This window comes from Lytechinus variegatus, chromosome 9 (genome assembly GCF_018143015.1).
Source record: "Lytechinus variegatus isolate NC3 chromosome 9, Lvar_3.0, whole genome shotgun sequence".
In the NCBI taxonomy this organism is placed as follows: domain Eukaryota; kingdom Metazoa; phylum Echinodermata; class Echinoidea; order Temnopleuroida; family Toxopneustidae; genus Lytechinus; species Lytechinus variegatus.
The window spans coordinates 19,804,561-19,827,462 of record NC_054748.1 but is presented as its reverse complement, the minus strand read 5'-3'; the positions used below and the strand labels follow the sequence as shown (position 1 = coordinate 19,827,462).

The 22,902-nt window shown below is 37.0% G+C and overlaps 1 protein-coding gene across 1 annotated transcript; it reads left to right on the top strand.

Annotated features, from left to right (window-relative positions):
• Positions 1 to 906: 906 nt before the first annotated feature.
• On the top strand, positions 907 to 21,522 carry LOC121421564 (SCY1-like protein 2). Its single transcript, XM_041616313.1, has 16 exons — positions 907 to 1,000; positions 5,957 to 6,164; positions 6,349 to 6,506; positions 7,170 to 7,314; positions 7,588 to 7,737; positions 8,915 to 9,130; positions 11,009 to 11,125; positions 13,303 to 13,428; positions 14,431 to 14,607; positions 15,484 to 15,606; positions 16,254 to 16,367; positions 16,774 to 16,906; positions 17,898 to 18,016; positions 18,715 to 18,815; positions 19,638 to 19,737; positions 20,487 to 21,522. The coding sequence occupies exons 2-16, from the start codon at positions 6,015 to 6,017 to the stop codon at positions 21,480 to 21,482; spliced, it is 2,925 nt and encodes a 974-aa protein (XP_041472247.1). The 5' UTR covers positions 907 to 1,000; positions 5,957 to 6,014; the 3' UTR covers positions 21,483 to 21,522.
• Positions 21,523 to 22,902: the final 1,380 nt, after the last annotated feature.

Here is a 22,902-nt window from a genome sequence, read left to right as displayed (position 1 = left end):
CAGTTGCTCAATTGAATAATCGGACATGTAGATAGACTGATAGACAGAAACTTAGTTAGATGGATAGATAGATAAATAGAAAGGTGATAGATATATAGATAGAGATTTAATTAAAAAAATAAAATAACAATATCGGCAAGGCTGAATCGCAATATATTTACATGCAGGTTTTTTTAAATCGTTAAAGCATAATCACACATATATGCCTAATATATTAACTGAAATTGTCTGTCCTTTTATTGAATAAACTTAAGATATAAAATGAGTGTCAATCGATTTGCTATGGGTATGGTAATATACCTACATTCAATCATATATATCTAAAAGGCTTAACAGAAATCGTAAACAGTTTGATGAAATATATATTTATAAAATGACGAAACAATACCGGGGAAACAATAAAGGGCAAAAAAAGATAAGAAAGGCGATAGCATCATCATATTGATTTTCAATCAATAATTTTTCAATCAACCATGACCATCCGTCACTTAGCAATGTGTAACAGTAAAGTGTAAAGTTAAAAAAAGTTGAAGTGATCAATAAAATGCTTTTTCGATCAGAATTTACTCTCAAAATGAATAAATCAAACAAACCTTTTCTTATTTTTTTTCATGATTTTATATATTTTTATTATTACTATCATTATTATTGTTATAATAATGATAATAATCATTATTATTAATATCATAATTTTCTCTTGATATATCTTTCACATTTGACTTCGAAATTTCTGTTATTTTTATCTTTCACATTTGACTTCGAAATTTCTGTTATTTTTCACAACTTTGACTGTACTGCTAGTGAGTGCTAGCTCGTTGCGTTCTTGGTTCTGGCAAAGTGCTGAAAAAAAGAGGCTAGAGAAGTAGAATACGATATACCGGTACGATATACCGGTACGGTATACGTAATCACCGACGTTGGTCAGCAGCTGCCGGGGAATATTGTACCAGTGCAGTGCGGTGGAATAAACCTGTCCTAATTTTCTAATTCCTCAATTTTGGTAAGTTTTGCTCGAAAAATACATTAGGTTGGTTTCTATGAATTTATGGGTATGATGAATGTAATGTAGAATGCAATCCTAAATTTTGAGTGGAGTGATAACTGATATCGCAGTCTTTGCAGAAAACAATTTGTGTCTCCTCTTAAGTTGCGCGTGCGAATTCTATTGCACACAAACGAACTGGGATGTCATGTTTGCTTTGTAAGTTGTATATAAATTGCAGAGGAGCTAATTCGCCGGATGAAGCAACGTCGTTGTGCTAAGTGGATACTGTAAGAGTATTAACCTAGGCCACCCATGGGTTCATATCGTCTCGCGAGTGAAGGATTATCAGTCATACGCACGCGACACACCACTACACTTCGAAAATACAGTGGGCTTTTGCCCACATAAAATATTATGTTTAAATAAACATTCCACATCCTGCTATGACACTTACCGAATCATTTAGATCCTTCCGTGACTTCTTGAAGTTTCTTTCTAAAAATATGTATATTTTCTTGATCTTTAGTGAAGATTTTACGGAGATAGAAATCAGTCAGCGTTGATATCAATTTTCTCCTGAAGAGGGCGCGCGATTTATATTCATATCAAAGACACGACAAGGGAAACAATAGGCACCTACACTATTTTACACGCATATCGACGCAAGGCATTACGCAAAGTCCGTGAAGTGTCCAATCTTTTCATTGTATAGACTTTGGTACACCGTATACGTATTATTGACGTTCGTCAAAGCTTGTACTGCTGGTTTCTTTCCAGGCACGTATATTATTTTCATTTTTTTTTTATCAGTCATCTTTTTAAATTAATGCAAATGAGTGTTATCATCACCAATAATAATCATTAATTATGTTTTTTGAAGGCATTTCATTAATTGGTGCCCATAATTAGTAAATTAATCATGAGGATTGCGCATTCAAAGAATTTAGATACAGTTATAAAATTACCGAGGAGCTGAATCAAGGTTGTGAAATTATTAGCGCCACCAACGGGCTTCCTTGTATTTCCGTGGAAGAGACAAGCGAAGTCACTTTCGAGGCCGAGGTAAGCAAAATGTGCTTTTTTTTATCGGATTATTATTTTATTATTATTTTATATTCAACAAACTCTTGCTACTTACCGGCAAGAGCCCCGTTGCGTAGCGAGAAGGAGCTTCGGCAAATATTACTTCAGCAATGAAGCGATGTTTGCCGACTACTTCGAAATCCAGGGTCAAACACGGTCTATTGTACGAGGTTAGTACATACTAACCTCGTACAATGTGTGAGTGAACCTAGGCCTAGTCTCGATTGCTGCTGAAGAGTTAGACTTGTCAGATTATCGAGAATAAGCTGAGTGGTTCCATGCAAAAAAAAATTTGATTTCTTGGTATGAACCACTGTTGGGTTCGGCCGGGTCTGGACAATAAATCAGAAAACTTGTCTACACTACAGTAAATAATTGATAAATTCTGCAAAACTTTAAAGTTTAGGATGGGGGGGGGGGGACGTTCCTGTGTCTGGACACTTTATATTTTTAAAGCCTTCTTTTTGTCTTTGAATTACACTAAAAATATTAATTCAATAGTTATAATCATCTATTTTATTCTCTATAATGATATTTAACATTTTATACTAAAAATTGAAACTTTGCTTGCAATTTTTTTCCAAATCAAATGTCTTTCTAAAATTGATAGTCCGGACACACAACACCTGGGTATAGTACCCTTTCCCCTAGACAGTTGGCAGCCGTCTGTTTCGAGGAGTTTTTTTTTATTTCTCCTGGTACACAGACGGCTCGCTATAGTGCAGCCACCATTTAGACTGTGGGATGGACAAGGAAAATGTCTCTAGTTTTTCATTTCCGTGGGGCGGCAAATGCAACCACGGTTCTTGGACATGATAATATGTAAAATATTATGAGTGAATACATGAAACATGTTGCCATCGCTAAATTCTGCTCCTGACCTAAAAATTAAAATAATAATATGCGAAATCGTACCATTGATTCGACTGGAAATTCCGCCATTCACCCCATGTGTTAAGGACTTCCGCGAAAGCGCGCAAGCGTATACAATGCATATAACCTCGTTCGCGTTTATTTTTTATTCGTTGTAGAATCTACGATGGCGGATAAGATGTCGTCGTCTTCGTCGTGTTTTGACAGCGAAAATGACGATTTACCAATAGCAATATATGCTACATGCACGTCTTACCCAAGGAAAGAGGGCCAGTTAATTTCTTTCAAGTAAAGAGCTAGAACAAATTTAGCCTTTGCTGCATTCGTTGGTGTAGACTACCTGGGACTTCAGAATAAAAATAGCTATTCGTGCAGCAGAGAAGTTTGCGATTGACTTGCATGCAGCCCGGCCAGTATTTCAGCAAGATCCGAATGGATCAAAATAAATATAGATGTACAGCTTTACTTTCAATAGGGGGCACACCTGGAGTCGATTTTTTAAAAAGAAAATCACTTTTTCATGACAATCTAACTGTTCTTCTTTCTTTCCTTTTCCAGTTTTCACTTTTTAAGTTTTTTTCTTAGTTCCCTTTCCCCCTTCCTCTTTTTTCCCCTTTCTTTCTCCCCCTTTTCTTCTTTTCCCTTATTTTCTAATTTCCTGATGAACTCCGCCAGGGGGACAGCTTGCAAACTTCTCTGCTGCACGAATAGCTATTTTTATTCTGAAGTCCCAGGTAGTCTACACCAACGAATGCAGCAAAGGCTTAAATTTGTTCTAGCTCTTCACTTGAAAGAAATTTACTGGCCCTCTTTCCTTGGGTAAGACGTGCATGTAGCATATATTTGCTATTGGTAAATCGTCATTTTCGCTGTCAAAACACGACGAAGACGACGACATCCTATCCGCCATTGTATATTCTACAACGAATAAAAAATAAACGCGAACGAGGTTATATGCATTGTACACGTTTGCGCGCGTTTGCGGAAGTCCTTAACACACAGGGTGAATGGCGGAATTTCCAGTCGAATAAATGGTACGATTTTGCATATTATTATTTTAATTTTGAGGTCAGGAGCAGAATTTAGCGATGGCAACATGTTGCATGTATTCACTCATAATATTTTACATATTATCATGTCCAAGAACCGTGGTTGCATTTGCCGCCCCACGGAAAGTCACAATTTTAGCGACCATCCCACAGTCTAATTTGGGGACTTGCAATGCAAAATCCCCCCATCGGGGCTCTTCAATTTTTGTCTTTAATGAATAAAATTTTTGAAAATTAACGCGACCAAAATGCCAATTTATATTCCCTCTTGGCATTGATTGCCAAAAAACTGAGAAAAATGAAGTTAAAAGGAACAAAAATAGTGACTTACCTCGGCTGTCGCGCAAATTCACTTCCCCGTTTTATCCAATCTTAAGTACATAAACATGGCCATTGAGTCCCCTGTACAGATCGCGCTAGAACTTCGGTCTCTGTATTTGGTGAGTGAAGCCACTTGAGTTCAGCTGAACAACCGACAAAACAGAGACCAAAGCTTTTGGTCTACCTTTCCCCTAGACAGGAACAACCGTCATTTCTGGGGATTTATTCAACAATTTCTGACAATTTACTGTAATCCCCATTCACCGACAGTAAAGTGTCCGTGTGGGCTCGCATTTGTTATCACACCCGCACTTTTGTCAATCCACAGTCCAAAGTTTAGTGTTATTTTTCACATCGAATTTACACTCTAAGGATTTATAAACTACAAACTAAGTAAGAATGATTATTCATTATTAAAATACTTTAAACGATATAGATGAAATGCATGAAAAATTATACTTTACCGATGTTTAGTTGGGTAGGACACAGGAAAAATGATCAAAATGGCAGCCAAACTATGAAATATTTACAAATGAACAGAGAGGGCGTCACCATTTTACGAATGTGATATCGATATTGCATTCCACCAGCACACCTACAAGCCTACAAGGCAATATACGAAAACAATAATACGATACACTACACGAAGAGACAAACGATACTAGTTATAATCGCGATATATCGAGACATAAAGTTAACGATAATGAGGTCATTCAAGATGGCAACTTGCAAGAAAAACCGTCAGTTCAGGTGAAAATGTCTTAGATGACAGATTTCTCAATCATCCAGTGGATTTTTTTTCAATAACTCCGGTCCAAGGTATGCAATTACTTAAGTTATTTATATTTTCCTGATAATGGAAACCATGAAACTGTAAATTTCGCTCAAAAAACAGTTTTAAATCGCGATCTATAAAACGCTAGTTCACTGTACGTTGTCTGTAGCCACAGGCCCCCAAGCTCTTCAGTCTACGTATGGTGAGTGGAGCCAACGTAGTTCAACGGAACAACCAAAATACAGAGACTGAAGCTTTTGGTCTACCTTTCCCCCTGTTTTTTTTCTTGTGAGATCAATTCTTATCGTTCTTATGGACACTGCGCCTAACATTACTCTTCCGCGCATAGCATTTGTATTTGATATATAGATATTTGAATAATTTTTATGTTAATGCATGCAAGGTGGTCAGTTTCAAAAGACATGGTTAATATGTGATAGACATACTCATGTCTATGCATTCCTGTTTTTGTCTGGTTTGAATAAATTTAATTTTTAATTCATGTCAACCAAAAAGGGGTATCGTAGGTATGATGAATAATGAACCTGATGAAAATATTTAAAGTGCTAGACAAGTATGTTCTAGGAATTGTTTTGTAAAGCTTTTTTTCAGCCTTTAGCTTTTGTTTTTTGTCAACAAAGTTTGTCTGGATATTCCTTTATGAAGAAGACATTTTGTTATAAAGTTTTTTTCCACGGTAGTTTCCAAATGAAGCATGATGGGGCCAGGTGAATCAGTTAAAATCAGTATTCATGTATAATTAATGCGATGATGGCAATCATTTTCACGTTGTCCTCTATAAATTTCCTGTCATCTATAACATTCATAAAGTTGCCTACATTTAACATTTTAAAATAATTATTTTTTCAGATTTTTTGCATCTTCGGACCACTTCTTAGCAGGTGGATGACGAGAACAGACGAGCGTGATGGAGATGCTGAATAAATTGAAAAGTACGGTTGGTGGGTTTATCGGGAACCCAGTGATGAGAGAATATGAGGTCATTCGGCATGTCGGTAGCGGCGGTCCCGGGTGTTTGTGGAAGATCTATCTTGCTGTCAAAAGATCAACGAAACAGGTTTGTAGAGATGCAGATTCATTAGCCGTTTATGAAAGACTACTAGTTCACCCTATCAAAATGTTGATTTGATTTTAAAAAAGAGAAAAAAAATGAAGCATAGTGCTGAAAAATTCATCAAAATTGGATGTAAAATAATAAATTATGACATTTTGAATTGTTTTGCTCATCTCCATGGTAACAGGAAGCAGGTGTATTTGTATTCGAGAAGAAACTCCTGGAAAGATTTGCCAAAAAGGATAGAGAACCATTGTTAGAGATCTTACGTAAGGGTTCAACCCAGTTGACCAGGCTAAGACATCCGTGTGTGCTTACGGTTCAACATCCATTGGAAGAAACAAGGTTAGTTCTCTTGTTTACGTATTAATTGTTTCATTCATTCATTATATTGTTTGTTCATTCGTTATATCATCCATCCATCTGTCCGTCCATCCATCCATCCAGTCATCTAACCATCCAGTCATCCATCCATCATCCATCCAACCAACCATCCATCCATCCATCCATCCATCCATCCATCCATCCATCCATCCATCCATCCAGTCATCCATCCAGTCATCCATCCATTCATCCAGTCATCCATCCATTCATCCATCTTTCCACCCATCCATCTATCCATCCATCCATTTTTTTCTTTGATTTCATTTTTTGTTCATCCAAAAATCAGGGTAGCCTTTTTCACACATGGTTTCATCTTTCATGGAGTCCAATGGGGATGAAACATACCGGTAAATAAACTACAAAGTTCAAGGGGGAAGGGATTGATGTCAGCCTGCAGGGTGGTATTTTATAAAGCTTTATGAAGCTCTTTAAATTCTGCACAACTTTTTTCATGCATGACAGTAATGGAGCATTCTCTTGAGTGGAACACCCGCAGGCATTGATCGGTGACTTCACACATTTTCCTTTCAACGTTGATTATAGATCTCTTGCACAAGTAACATTACTATGATTACAGCATTTTCTGCAATTGATTTTCTCTTCTGCTCTTCCTTCACTTCACAGGGAAAGCCTGGCGTTTGCTACAGAGCCTGTCTTTGCCAGCCTAGCCAATATATTAGGTTGCCATGACAACATGCCGACGCCCATACCACCGGACATTGGAGAACACAAGTTGTTTGAAGTCGAGATCAAATATGGCCTTCTACAGGTGGGTTGTGTGCTCTCAATATAAAGTAATTTACTTGTGCTTGTAACCAAATTGTTATTGTTTACACTATTTTGAAATAACAGAATTTGAATGCAAGTTCAGAAAACATCCATTGATATAGGGAATGATTTGAAAAAAAAAGAAAATTCAAGATGTGACTGTAGTATTATATCATAGGAAACAAAGTTGAAATTAAAACTTATCTCTGAATATTTTGTATGTTTCCTGTTTCTGATTCAGTGTAGAACATGACTATTGTTTGCTCTTTTACAGTTAACAGATGCCTTGAAGTTTCTTCATAATGATGTTCATATGGTCCATGGTAATATTTCACCGGCGAGTATTATCTTGAATGGTAATGGAGCCTGGAAGCTAGCTGGATTTGACTTTGTTATTCCTTCCTTATCACCACCTGATCAACCAGTAAGTCACATGACTTTGTTTTCCCTTCCTCCTAACCACCTGATCAACCAGAAAGTCACCTGACTTTTTTTATCCTTTCCTTTTCACCACCTGATCAACCAGTAAGTCATGTGACTTATTTGTCCACCTCATCACCACCTGATTAACCAGACATTGTTGTCTCTTCCTCTTCACCACCTGATCAATCACTAAGTCACATGACTTTGTTATCCCTTCCTCATCACCACCTGATCAACCAGTAAGTCACATGACTTTGTTTTCCCTTCCTCATCACCACCTGATCAACCAGTAAGTCATATGATGAAGCTGATGATGATGGTGATGATGATGAAGCTGATGATGATGATGATGATGATGATGAAGCTGATGATGATGGTGATGAAGATGATGAAGCTGATGATGATGGTGATGATGATGATGATGAAGCTGATGATGATGATGGTGATGATGATGATGGTGATGATGATGAAGCTGATGATGATGATGATGGTGATGATGATGATGAAGCTGATGATGATGGTGATGGTGGTGATGAAGCTGATGATGATGATGATGAAGCTGATGATGATGGTGATGATGATGGTGATGATGATGATGAAGCTGATGATGATGATGATGATGGTGATGATGATGATGGTGATGATGATGAAGCTGATGATGATGATGATGGTGGTGATGAAGCTGATGATGATGATGGTGATGATGATGATGGTGGTGATGGTGATGGTGATGATGATGGTGATGATGATGGTGATGAAGCTGATGATGATGATGGTGATGATGGTGATGATGATGGTGATGGTGGTGATGAAGCTGATGATGATGATGATGATGGTGATGATGATGGTGATGGTGGTGATGATGATGGTGATGATGGTGGTGATGGTGATGAAGAGCATTTGTGATCTGTCAATCACATAAGTCTATCACAGTCACTGGAATAAATATTTCATTCATTTATTGTGTTTGTTAAAGTGGCATATAGTTTCCAAGTATGTGTACAGAATTTCCATTTATTTGAATGCATGATACGGGAGCACTCTTCATTAAATGCTTTGCTCACTGGGGTAAGTGCCATGGCCGATATCGAACCCAGGACTTTCAAATGTCTCCTCAAAGAGCTGGAAATAATATGAATATAACTGTGCCTAATCGCATAATTCTCATTCTCTCATAGGCTAGTTTCCCTTCACGTGAACTTATGAACAATATCTCAGCATTGCTTCAGCCAGACCTGAACTACTTGGCTCCGGAGTACCAGTTAACACAGAGCTGCGATACGTCCAGTGATATGTTCAGTCTTGGTATGTTAATGTACTCCGTGATCAACAACGGCAAACTCTTCCATGATTGCAACGAGAATCTTGCCACATTTAAACAGAAATCTGAACAGGTAGTAATATCTTTTTTTGAACTTGATAAAATTTGATAATTTCAAAAATTAATTTCATGGTCAAACCTGTCTCAACAACCACCTGTCTTTCGTGAAAACCTGACTATAAAGGTTACTTGTCTCCGGGGTCCACTTTTACTGTTTCCTCTATTTTATAGACAGCTTTGACCAGTAATGAACCAAAAGTTCTGAGGGGGCTGGATAATGCATATAGGACAAAATTTATTTTTAAAAAAAGTTGTGAGCAACCGAAGTGTGCGAGCAAAAATTTTGACATTTTTTCAAAAAAAATTCAATTGTTGATAGACTTTGACATAATATTCTGAAAATAATATATTTCACCCTTCTCTCTTTCCCTTTCTTTCCTTTCCTCTTTTTTTTTCTTGGAAAGTCCCCCATCTGTACGACACTGATTGTGACTGCACTTGACAAATTATAGTTAAAAGGTTCACTTCCATATTATTGTCACTTCCACATTATGTGGAGCTTTGCGGCCCAGTGGATTAGTCTCTGGACTTTGAAACAGAGGATCATGGGTTCAAATCCCAGCTATGGCGTAGTTTCCTTCAGCAAGAAATTTATCCACATTGTGCTGCACTCAACCCAGGTGAGGTAAATGGGTACCTGGCAGGAATTAATTCCTTAAAATGCCGAGTGCTGGAAAGGCTGCTTTAGCTACAGCCAGGATAATAATATCCAAGTCCTTTGGAAGTGCATAGAGACGGTATTTAAAATGTGTTATGCGCTATACAAGAACTGACCATTATTATTACCCGGCTAAGCTAGGCGTTCATAGCGCACACAGCTTTTTAACCCTATCTAGGCCGGGGTATTTTCGGAGTTCATATGGCCGGGGGGGGGGGCCTCCCAGGTCCCCCCATAAGATCTCGGCCTTCGACTGCGCCGTAAATTGGCACGCAGGTTGTCTGGGATATAATCTACAAAATTGTATAGTAATTTTTTTCATGTGAATTATTATTATGTAATTATGTTAATTTATGCGTAATTAGTATGCAAAATCATACTTTTTCCTCTAACTCCATAAATAAAGCTCCAAATATTCTAATTTTTAGCAAAGAAACTCTTTGTGATGTTCTTAGCAAATGTACATGAAAGAAATTGTGATATCAGATCAATTTCTTATGATTTATATTGTTTTTTGCAATTTCTTATGTATTTCTTTGTTTTTTAACCTTTTGTTTTTCATTGTTTTTTCAATGAAATTTGTTGGGGACTCTTCTACAATCATAAAAAGCATAAAATACATACATTTAGTACCAGCAAAACTAAAAATAATCATACATTTATGATTTTTGATTGAAAACACAATTTACATTTACTTTGTACATGAAATCACGTTTTTGAGCAATTTTTGGTCTGACATGCACTTACATAACGTTGCGCAACTTCAGAACCGCGTACCCGGGTGCCCAAAATTGGTCTCAAAAGTTGCGCAAGACTTGAAAGTAAAAAGTCAGCGAGCAGCGTGGTCAAAAAAATTTGCGCGGCGAAAATATCGCGCGACTCGTTGGGGGGGGCCTCCAAGGCCCCCCTGGCCTAGATAGGGTTAAGGAATCAATTCCTACCGGTACCCATTTACCTCACCTGGGTTGAGTGCAGCATATTGTGGATCAGTTTCTTGCTGAAGGAAATTATTCCATGGCTGGGATTTGAACCCTTGACCCTCTGTTTCAAAGTCCGAAGACTAATCCACTGGGCCACAACTCTCCAACGCTCCATATATTATGATATATTTTTACTCCATATATTATGATATATGGAGTAAAAAAAGTGGTTAATTACTGTGGATTTGACCTGCATAAAGCATATTGAATAGAAATACGATACATCAGTATCCTTCTTGTTTTGATTTTTCAGTTGCGAAGTCTGAATATATCTTTATTATCAAGCCTTCCTGATGGTTTGAAAGAGTATGTGAAGATGTTACTTAGTACCACACCAACCATCAGACCGGACGCTGATCAACTAGGAAAGGTAAGAGAAGGAAAGTGCGCCCCCACTAAAAATGAAACTGAGGATTATTGATCCTTTATCATATAAACTTAATCACAAATAAAATAGAAAAATGAACTATTATTGTGAAGCTTAGAATCTCTTTGGCATGGTATAACTCATGATCCCCATTAACACATGAGTGAGTAAAAGCAATCTGACGAAATAAGTCAATGAAAATTTGAGAAAAAAATTTGATAAATAAGAAATTTTTGAGCATTTGAGATCACATTTGTTGTGAAAATCCTCCCATTTGACATTGCGACCAAGATGTGTGATGTTTAATACACGTCTACACCCCTCCCTCCCCCGCCTCATTATTTCTTTTATCCTCACTTTTATCAAGTCATCCACATTCCATATTTTGGTGACTTTGGGGCCAAGACTCATTGTTTTAAAACTCATTGATTCAATCATTCTTTTGAATCCATCCTTAGTATCCATATTTTAGTGACATTGTTGTAATCATTCTGTTGGCATCCATACTCAGATTCCATGTGTTGATGACATCCATGTTTTGATGACAATGTGGCAATCATTCTATTTGAAGTCATTCTTAGATTCCTTATTTTGATTACATTGTTGCAATCATTCTATTAGAATCCATTCTTAGATTACTTATTTTGATTACATGTTTGCAATCATTCAATTAGAATCCATTCTTAACCCTAAATAGACTGGGCTATTTCGACGCCTAAGAAGACTGGGGGGGGGGCTGATTCAGCCCCCCCTTATGATCTCGGCCGTCGATCACGCGATCGCGACGAAAATTGGCACACGCGTTACCCATGGCATTATCTACAAAACAATAACATCAAATTCTGCAAAAATCTCGTGTTTGATTAATTATGCTAATTTATGCGTAAAATCATAAGTTTGCTGTAATTAATAAAATAATGCCCCTGAAATGCTAATTTTTGTTTCACATACTCTAGATAGGCATCTGATCAAATTTATTAAAAAAAAATTTCAACATCACATTTATTTTCTTATGTATTCTATTGTTTTCTAAATTTCTTATGTATTTCTTTGTTTTTCGACTTTTTGTTTTTTATTGTTTTTTCAATGGAAATTGTCAGGGACTTTATTTGGACCATAAAAAAGATAAAATTAATTGATTTTAAGCAGTAAAAGGAAAAATAATGATACATTTATGAATTTTGGTTAAAAACACTATTTCCATTGGATTTGTACACAAATTCACGTTTTTGAGTAATTTTGGGTGTGCATGCACTTACAAAATGTTGCGTAATTTCCGAACCGCGTACCCGGGGGTCACAATTTTGGTCTCAAAAGTTGCGCGAGACTTGAAAGTAAAAAGCCAGTGAGCGACACGGTCAAAAAAAATTGCGCGGCGGATTTATCGCGAAAAATGTCGAGGGGGGGGCTGAATCAGCCCCCCCCCCAGTCTTTTTAGGGTTAAATTACTTATTTTGATTACATTGTTGCAATCATTCTATTTAAAGTCATTCTTAGATAACTTATTTTGATTACATTGTTGCAATCATTCTATTAGAATCCATTCTTAGATTCCATATTTTGATTACATTGTTGCAATCATTCAATTAGAATCCATTCTTAGATTACTTATTTTGAATACATTGTTGAAATCATCCTATTAGAATCCATTCTTAGATTCCATATTTTGATTACATGTTTGCAATCATTCAATTAGAATCCATTCTTAAATTACTTATTTTGATTACATTGTTGCAATCATTCTATTTGAAGTCATTCTTAGATTACTTATTTGATTACATTGTTGCAATCATCCTATTATTAAAATCCATTCTTAGATTCCATATTTTGATTACATTGTTGCAATCATTCTATTAGAATCCATTCTTAGATTCCATATTTTGATTACATGTTTGCAATCATTCAATTAGAATCCATTCTTAGATTCCATGTTCTGATGACATTGTTGAAATCATTCTATTTGAAGTCATTCTTAGATTCCATATTTTGATTACAAGTTTGCAATCATTTTATTTGAATTAATTTTTAGATTCCATGTTCTGATGACATTGTTGAAATCATTCTATTTGAAGTCATTCTTAGATTCCATGTTTTGATTACAAGTTTGCAATCATTTTATTTGAATTAATTTTTAGTTCTGATGACATTGTTGAAATCATTCTATTTGAATTCATTCGTAGATTCCATATTTTGACGACGTTGGTGCCATGACTCTCCAGTACGTTGACTCATTGTTTCAACAAGAAAGCAAACAGAAAGCTCAATTCTTCAAAGGTCTTCCAAAAGTAATCTCAACTCTTCCCAAGGTAAGTCGGATTTAATGGATGGAAGGTTTTACAATAGACCGGTTCATGGTTACCTAATGGATAAATTTGTTCAAATAAGCTTTCATTTCTTTTAATAGGATAGGTGATTTTCAAAATAAGCCTGCTTTACATAGCAGGACGCAGAAATGGTATAGAGCAGGTTACTGGAATTTAGCACATCAATGAACACTCTATGAAGGTATTTGATGCATTTCCGCTTTGAATGCATTAGCCTGTTTCTGTACTTTGCCAACTATTTAATACCAGTTAGTAGTCGGTGCATTTTCGCTTAATGATGATTATTATTTTGATGATGATGATGATTGTGATGATGAGGTGGTGATGGTGGTGATTGTGATGATGATGATGATGGTGATGATGATGATGATGGTGATGATGTTGAGGATGCTGGTGATGGTGATTGTGATGATGATTGATGATGATGATGGTGATGATGATGATGTTGATGATGATGATGATGATGAGGTGGTGGTGATGATGTTGATGATGATGGTGATGATGATGATGGTGATGATGTTGATGATGATGGTGAGGATGATGATGATGATGATGTGGTGGTGATGATGTTGTTGATGATGATGATGTGGTGGTGATGTTGAGGATGATTATGATGGTGAGGATGTTGATGATTATGATGATGTGGTGGTGATGATGTTGATGATGATGATGTTGATGATGGTGATGTTGATGATGGTGATGTTGATGATGGTGATGTTGATGATGGTGATGATTGGTGATGATGATGATGATGATGATGGTGATGATGTGGTGATGTTGATGTTGATGTTGAGGATGATGTTGATGATGTTGATGATTATGATGAGGATGATGCAGAGCTGCCAAGTAGCAATGATTTTCAGTATTCAGTTTTTCAACTTTAAACATACTGAACTGTTCTTTTTCAGGTTGGCAGCTCTGATGATGATAAACATTATCATTAATTTTTATTATGTTTATGGTCATCAATATTTTCATTCCTAGAGGGTTGTTCAGCAGAGAATACTACCATGCTTGTGTAAGGAGTTCATGAATCCTGACATGGTGCCGTTTGTCTTACCCAATGTACTCCTCATCGCCGAACAATGCACCGATCAGGAGTATGTGAAGCTGGTCTTACCGAGCCTAAAGAATGTCTTCAAGATGCAAGAACCTGTTCAGGTAAGGAGTAGGATGGCAGGAAAACCCAGCCCATGATCTCGGCAAGGCTGCAGTTTTTTGTTTGCAATTATGAGTCTGATGCTGTTAGCAATACGTCTGATGCAGAGTACTATGAACCATGGCGGCGATGCTGTCATAGACTATAGACACTGGTCTTGGGCTAATTGTTTTCTTTTTATCGATGAGGATTTAGTGCAGGTTTTTCATTTTATACGATATGAAGGAGCTGCTTGCATATTACATCAAATATCAAAAACTTAGCAGTCGTAACTCTTATTCGTTGATGCATTTTCATCAAACTTTCACTAATGTACAGTTCTCAAACTTTTCTACTTAAAAATAAAAAAAAAATTTCTGTCAGGGTGAACTTCCCCTTTAAATGCCGCCCCAGATGTAAATAATCTGATTGGTCCATGTCTGCTAGAACTCGAATGCATACAGTTTTGAAACCTTCTCCTAATGTACCTCTTTGGATGTTTCTTTTTTAAGATTTTACTGATCTTTAATGGTCGCCCCCAGATGTAAATAATCCTTTCTTATACAGAGGCGGGTCCAGGATTTTCCAAGGGGGGGGTGGCACATATTCCCGAGAAAATTTGACAAGGAAAAAGAGCGGTCCTCGCTTTTGTATGAACGACATATTCCCATTAAAATATTTACTGTGACACTCAAGGGGGGGGGGCACATGTGTCATGTGTGTATGGAAGACATATTCTCATTAAAATATTGACTGTGACTTTCAAAAGGAGGGGGGGGGGGCACATGGGCTGGAAATGCTCCCTGGATCCACCATCCACCATTGGATTGATTTTAAAACTTAATTTTGTTCATTTGTTCCCTGTTCCCTTTATGTATCCCTTTTTATGTTCTTTTAAGATTTTACTGATCTTCATGCAACGGATGACCCTTCTACTCACCAAGACGCCCTCTGATGACATCAAGAATCATGTTCTACCCATGGTGTATAGAGCTTTAGAATCGTCTTCAGCTCAGATACAGGTTAGCAGGAACCTTTCTTACAAAGAGTTGTTAGTTGATCCGATCAGAGTCAGACACAACTATGGAAAGCTATATATATATATATATATCTTTAATGTTTATGTTCATTCAACATGTTTTCTAAATGTGATGTATGCACTTGCATGCACCATGGTCTATAGGGTTTTAGAATCGTCTTCAGCTCAGATACAGGTTATCACGGCCCTATCTTACAAAGATTTGTGATTGATCCTAGTAATCACAACTATGATAGGCCATGTAATGCCATTATTTAGAACGTATAAGTCCATTCAATATGTATTATTAATACAACGTATACTCTTGCACCATCCATTTTCTTTAGAAATGTTGAAACAACCCTTTTCCCCAAAGAAATAAAAATCATATTGATTGTTTTGAGAAAATCTGTTTTCATTTTATGTGCCAACATACATGTATTTCATGGAATTGGTTTATTACTCCAAGATGGCAATTTGCTTTTATATCTTATATTGACTGTTTATCTATTGACTTTATATCTTATATTGACTGTTTATCTATTGACTTTATATCTTATATTGACTGTTTATCTATTGACTTTATATCTTATATTGACTGTTTATCTATTGACTTTATATCTAAAATTGACTGTTTCTTTCTTTCTGTAGGAACTATGTTTAAATATTCTACCTACATTTGCTGGGATGATAGAGTATAACTCCATCAAACATTCCATAGTCCCACGAATGAAGAAACTTTGCTTGGAGACATCTCTACTGGCGGTGAGTATTAAAGCTAAAGGAATATTATATCACCAAACCATGATTTTTATCAGAAAGTCTTTAAAATTCAGGTTGATTGTCACCATGTCATGTTAGATCTAGATCTTGTTTGTTTTTGTAAATCTATTTGTGTGAAACCACATTTGCCACTCTCCACCCAGGAGGCTGTTGCAGAAAATTGTAAGTTAAGAGCGACCTTAAGAATGACTGGTGAACATTTCTTACGTGCTTAAATAATCGCCAAAATAAACATGTACTGTAGGTTTTTCATATAGTTACTACAAGCAACTTTACGAATGACCGGTTATCCCTGAATAAACCTGCGGTACACGTTTATTCCTAAATGGGTAAGATATGATGTATACCTTAATGAACTGATTTGGTCTAATCTTTGCTGTTGATTTAGGTTCGTGTGGGATGTCTGGTTAGCCTGGGAAAGATGCTAGAGCACATGGATAAATGGTTTGTCCTTGATGACATCATTCCACTCCTTCTACAGATTCCATCAAGAGAGCCGGCTGTTCTTATGGGAATCTTGGGTAAGTTTTTTAGGATGCTAGTGAGTCTTGGTTAGAGCACATGGATAAATGGTTTGTCCTAGATGACATCATTCCACTCCTTCTATAGATACCTTCAACGGAGACAGCAGTTCTTATGGGAATCTTAGATAAGTTTGTTAGGATACTAGTGAGTCGTGGCCAAAACACATAGATAAATGGTTTGTCCTTGATGATATCCTTATATCACCAAGAGAGCCAGCTGTTCTGATGGAAATCTTAGGTAAGTTTGTTAGGATACCAGTGAGTCTTGGTTGAAGCACATGGATAAATGGTTTGTCCTTGATGATATCCTTCTACAGATACCATCAAGAGTGCCAGCAGTTCTTACGGGAATCTTAGATCAATGGTTTGTCCTTGATGGTGTCATTCCTCTTCTATTTATTTCATGAAGTGATTGAGTAATGCATTGATGTTTGGAATAATATGAGATATATAATTATGAAGCAATGCAGTTTTGCAGATGGAAATTAAGTTATGCGTTTACTAATATCACTGCTATACATTACTTAAGGCTACCGCACACCTTAACACCTGGAACAAATCGCATTTTGCTCATTTTCTGAAAAAGTGAATGGAACATATCATTTTATTTCAGGTTAAAATTAATTGAAAGAATACTAATATAACCATTTAGATTGCAAGCTTTTATTTTGGAGTAAAGGCAAAAGCGAATTTGTTTCAAATCCTAGCTATGACGTCATTAGGACTAGATGTTAAATTCGCTTTTATTCTAAGAAGGATGATAGCACTGTCACAGATTTGAACATAAGTATTTGTATGATGATTTAGAACATTACACAGTAAGATATTCCAAGTCTCAATATTAGCGTCAAATTCTACTACATTTTATTCTGAAATCGGGCCGCAGACCAATCGTAAGGTGTGCGGTTGCCTTTGATTACCATGGTAATGTATTATTCAAATAACAGACTTGCCAAATGACCGAAGACATGCTTTCTTTTTGTTTCAGGTATCATCAAAGTGGCTATGACCCATAAGAAGCTGGGAATCAGCAAGGATGTCGCTGCCACTAAGTTACTTCCATTCCTCTTCCCGCTCTCCATTGATAATAACCTCAATCTAAATCAGGTAAGATATTCAACATCATCATCATCATTTGACCTGCCAATCCCAAACCAACAATAAGTCGCCTAAAATGAATTATGAGATTTTTTAATGAGATTTTTATTGAGCTTTTAGCACATCCTTGCTTTGAAATGGTAATTGGTCAAAATTGAGTAACACTAGTGCATACGTGTCAGTGATAAGGAGATTGGTACCATTTCTTTTGTTTGTGTATCACAGTTTAATGCATACATGTCAGTGATAAGGAGATTGGTACCATTTCTTTCATCTATATATCAGTTTAATGCATACATGTCAGTGATAAGGAGATTGGTACCATTTCTTTCATCTATATATCAGTTTAATGCATACATGTCAGTAATAAGGAGATTGGTACCATTTCTTTCATCTATGTATCAGTTTAATGCATACATGTCGGTGATAAGGAGATCGGTACCATTTCTTTCATCTATATATCAGTTTAATGCATACATGTCAGTGATAAGGAGATTGGTACCATTTCTTTCATCTATATATCAGTTTAATGCATACATGTCGGTGATAAGGAGATCGGTACCATTTCTTTCATGTATATATCAGTTTAATGCATACATGTCGGTGATAAGGAGATCGGTACCATTTCTTTCATCTATATATCAGTTTAATGCATACATGTCAGTGATAAGGAGATTGGTACCATTTCTTTCATCTATCTATCACAGTTTAACGCATACATGTCAGTGATAAGAGACCTCATCAAATTGGTTGAGAAGGAACAAAGAGTCAAACTGGAACAACTCAATGCTTTACAAGAAGAACAAAAGTATGTTAAAATTCTTTTAACACATGACTCCTTTACCATGCCTTTGTATTATAAATATTTCCATTCCTCCCCTCTCTCTTTCCATCTCATCTTTTAAAGTTAAAACATAAATGGCCCGAATTCACAAAGGTGGTTTTGAAAACCCACGGTTGAATCCATGGTTTATGCAGATTTCCTGTATAAATTACGCTTAATATAGCGTGTATCGAGCGCGTGTATAAAATATCTCCAATGCTGATGCGCGCTTTTGTCACAGTGCGCAAAATTGTCGCCTGTTACCATGGTAAGATATGCTATTTTATGCATGATTCCACTGTTTGAAGAGTGGACTCATGAATAAAATAGCATGGATAAACACGGCAACAGGCATCGATTTTGCACACTGTGACAAAACTGCACATCAGCAGTGGAATTTTTTAATAAACGTAGTAAATAAGGGTAATTTCTACAGAAAATCTACATAAACCACGGAGCTTTTACGCCCTTGCAATACAACTATTATTGAACTCATATTCGCTGACAGAATTTAAATGTGATTTTATTGAGACTTCAATCTTTCTGCAATTCCCCAGATATTTAGTGATTCAGTGATTTGCAAGCCTTCTCTATCAATGTTTATTGAAAAAAAATGGTAAATTAAATAAGGATCGACAACACTTAAATATTCTGTATTAGAGTGTTTTAATTGATGGATATTTTTCAAAGGAAGTACAATGAAATTATTGGCCGATTAGCAGGTACATGAAGAAGCATTTAAGGCAGTTTTAGATTTAATGTAAAGACTTGTTCAAATGATACATTTCTCTAATTGTACACCCCTAGGACATCAGTGGAATTTGCCCAGAAGCTACAAACCAGTCAAGGAGATGGAGATGTTCCATTGTCATCGAGAGGGGAGAGCAATACTTCTGGAGGGACAGGAGTGAGTAGAAAAAAATATCATTAACTGTATTACATTGTTATGATAAACGCTTCTAAGTGACTGGATTTTTTTTTCTCTTGCATGCCAGTTAAAACTGAAAAGATATAAGATATCATATTGCTTGGTTGGCTTCTGTTTTTAACAGGAAAATTGATAAACATGATTTAAAGTCTGTTTGAAAGGTTATTGCTTTAGGAAAGAAATCTGATGTATTTCGTTGTGAAATATTTAATCTTACTTGACAACTGGATGACAACATGCAAATGAGACAGTCGATGTCTTCACTCACTATTTCTTTTGTTTTTTATTGTTTGAATTATAGAATATTTCAATTTTTACAGATTTTACAATAAGGATCAACTTAACACCACCAGAAAATATTTAAACAATGATAATTCCACATGTTCAGGGAGGAATAAGGACAGGACAACGAGGGGAAAATTTGAATATTTCATATTTCATGTAATGAAATCCAAAAGAAATAGTGAGTGGATGATGTCACCAGTACCCTCATTTGCATACCAACCACGATGTACATATAACTCTCTAGTAAAATTAACTGAAACATTAAAAATGTCATAACATTCTTAATTTATATTCAATTTTGATCAAATTTTGAGCGTTTTGCTAGTTTGATTTTTCTCTATTTATTCATGTCAACATTTTACTGGGGTGGACTTGACCTTTAAAAGCTAATCACATTTACATGTATTCGTAATTTAATAAAATGTCAAACCTTAATTTCCTAGATTGACCAGATGTTTGGTTTGGACAGTCACAGTAATGGAAAGAGCAGCCCCGTGATCGAGAAACACTCCCCATCCAGCTCTATCAGCCAAGCAAACAGCTCCTCCAGCAAGAGACCGGAACCTGCTCCTGTACGTCCGTCCCAGGTCTCCCTGAGCCTGGAGGAGAAACAGCGTCTTCAGAAGGAGCAGGAGTTCCAACAAAGATTGAAGAATCAGAAGGCAATTCAGCCTGAAGATGCTGTGAAGCAACCGTCAAGTTCTACTGCCAAGGATCTGACGGGGTCACTAATGGATTCTAGGAGTAAAGGTCAAGGCCAAGCTGCGGGAGTGGACAGTGTGGGTATGGGCACCAGGACAGGTGGAAGTGGCAATACTGGTTTTCTCTCAAGCGGGATTAGCAGCATGAACAGTTCACCTTACTCACCATCAAGTACTATGTCTGCAGGGAGTGTCGTTGGGACAGGGGGAATGGGCCTTTCAAATTCTTCCTTGCTCTCGCAGCCGGTCGGTAACGTGCCACAGAGGGTTCCTCAAATGGGCCAACCGTCTCAAGTGAAAAAGAACATTGACATGTCAGCGTTTGATTCTCTCCTAGCTCCCTCCCAGTCGCAGAAGTCCAACAGGACGCTCAATCAAATGTCTTCGGCGAATTCCCCACACCCCGCTAACCCTCCAATGGGGCAGAACTCTTTCCAGAGACCTCAAGTTGGCATGGCCCAGGCGGCATTTGGTCAGGGGTCGCAGGGAGGCATGGGTCAGGGGTCATTCGGAAATATGAATTATCAAGGACAGGGTGCCTTTGGACAGCAAGGCATGATGGGAAGTTACGGCGGAGGCTCTGCGGGCACAGGTCAAAGGTCGTTGCCGAGGTCAAACGTGCAGCAACAAGGAACGGGAATGGCTGCAGGATTTGATCCATTTGCCAGCATCGGTGCAACGAGTCAACAGAAGCAGAAGGCTATTGGTGGGGACAACCTACTGGATTTTCTAGGATAGGTCAAGCATAACTTATACATTATTATCAGTTTATATATCATCATTATGGTATATTACTAGTCCACGCAATTTAACCATAAATAGACTGGGCTATTTCGACGCCTAAGAAGACTGGGGGGGGGCTGATTCAGCCCCCCCTATGATCTCGGCCGTCGATCGCGCGATCGTGACGAAAATTGGCACACGCGTTACCCATGGCATTATCTACAAAACTATAACATCAAATTCTGCAAAAAATCTCATGTCTCATTAATTATGCTAATTTATGCGTAAAATCATAAGTTTGCTCTAATTAATAAAATAATGCCCCTGAAATGCTAATTTTTGTTTCACATACTCTAGATAGGCATCTGATCAAATTGATTATAAAAAAATTTCAAAATCACATTTATTTTCTTATGTATTCTATTGTTTTCTAAATTTCTTATGTATTTCTTTGTTTTTCGACTTTTTGTTTTTTATTGTTTTTTCAATGGAAATTGTTGGGGACTTTATTTTGACCATAAAAAAGATAAAATCAATTGATTTTAAGCAGTAAAAGGAAAAATAATGATGCATTTGTGAATATTGGCTAAGAACACTATTTGCATTGGATTTGTACACAAATTCACGTTTTTTAGTAATGTTGGGTCTGCATGCACTTACGAAATGTTGCGTAATTTTGGAACCGCCTACCCGGGGGTCACAATTTTGGTCTCAAAAGTTGCGCGAGACTTGAAAGTAAAAAGTCAGCGAGCGACGCGGTCAAAAAATTTCGCGCGGCGGATTTATCGCGAAAAATGTCGAGGGGGGGCTGAATCAGCCCCCCCCAGTCTTTTTAGGGTTAAGGGCAACGGTAGAAAAGGCCCTATCACCTATTTGTTTAGCAGTACGAGGTACAAGAGTATTACTAGTGGCCGAACATGTGTTGTATTTGGATGTGTTTCCAAAGAGGTCAGCTAAATAAGTTTGGGCTTGATTGTTAACACATTAACACTGTATGATATAAAGGCTTAGTCCTGCTGCACTTACAGATGCAGAGAGGATGTAAAACGGAAAAGAATCTTGCCATATGTTGGAAAATGTTATGTATCCATTGTGTACCACTCGCAGGCTTTCGGTCTTACGGGCGGGTTATATTTGAACTAACACAGTGCATGTTGTGATAGTATCAAGTATTGATATTGATACTATTTGCATGCATGTTTCATACGCTCTATATCCATCGGGCATCCGTCCACTTTGATTTCATTGTTCCCCCATTTTGTCTAATGTCTGGAGCAGATAAAAACGGATGGAGCCATCCCAAATTTTTGCTTGTCCGACATATCTGTTACGAATACGTTTTGTGTCTGTCGGCCAGTGGGACCAGCTCTTTATGAAAGTGACTTGGTGCAGTGGAATTACCTCTCATCCAACAATGAAAAGGTCATAGGTTCAT

Bases quoted from the DNA above. Each gene is read 5' to 3' on its own strand.
- LOC121421564 (XM_041616313.1), top strand. From the start codon at position 6,015: ATGGAGATGCTGAATAAATTGAAAAGTACGGTTGGTGGGTTTATCGGG. The intron at 9,131-11,008 runs GTAGTAATATCT...TTGATTTTTCAG, and splicing joins TTAAACAGAAATCTGAACAG to TTGCGAAGTCTGAATATATC. The intron at 16,907-17,897 runs GTAAGTTTTTTA...TTTTTGTTTCAG, and splicing joins TGTTCTTATGGGAATCTTGG to GTATCATCAAAGTGGCTATG.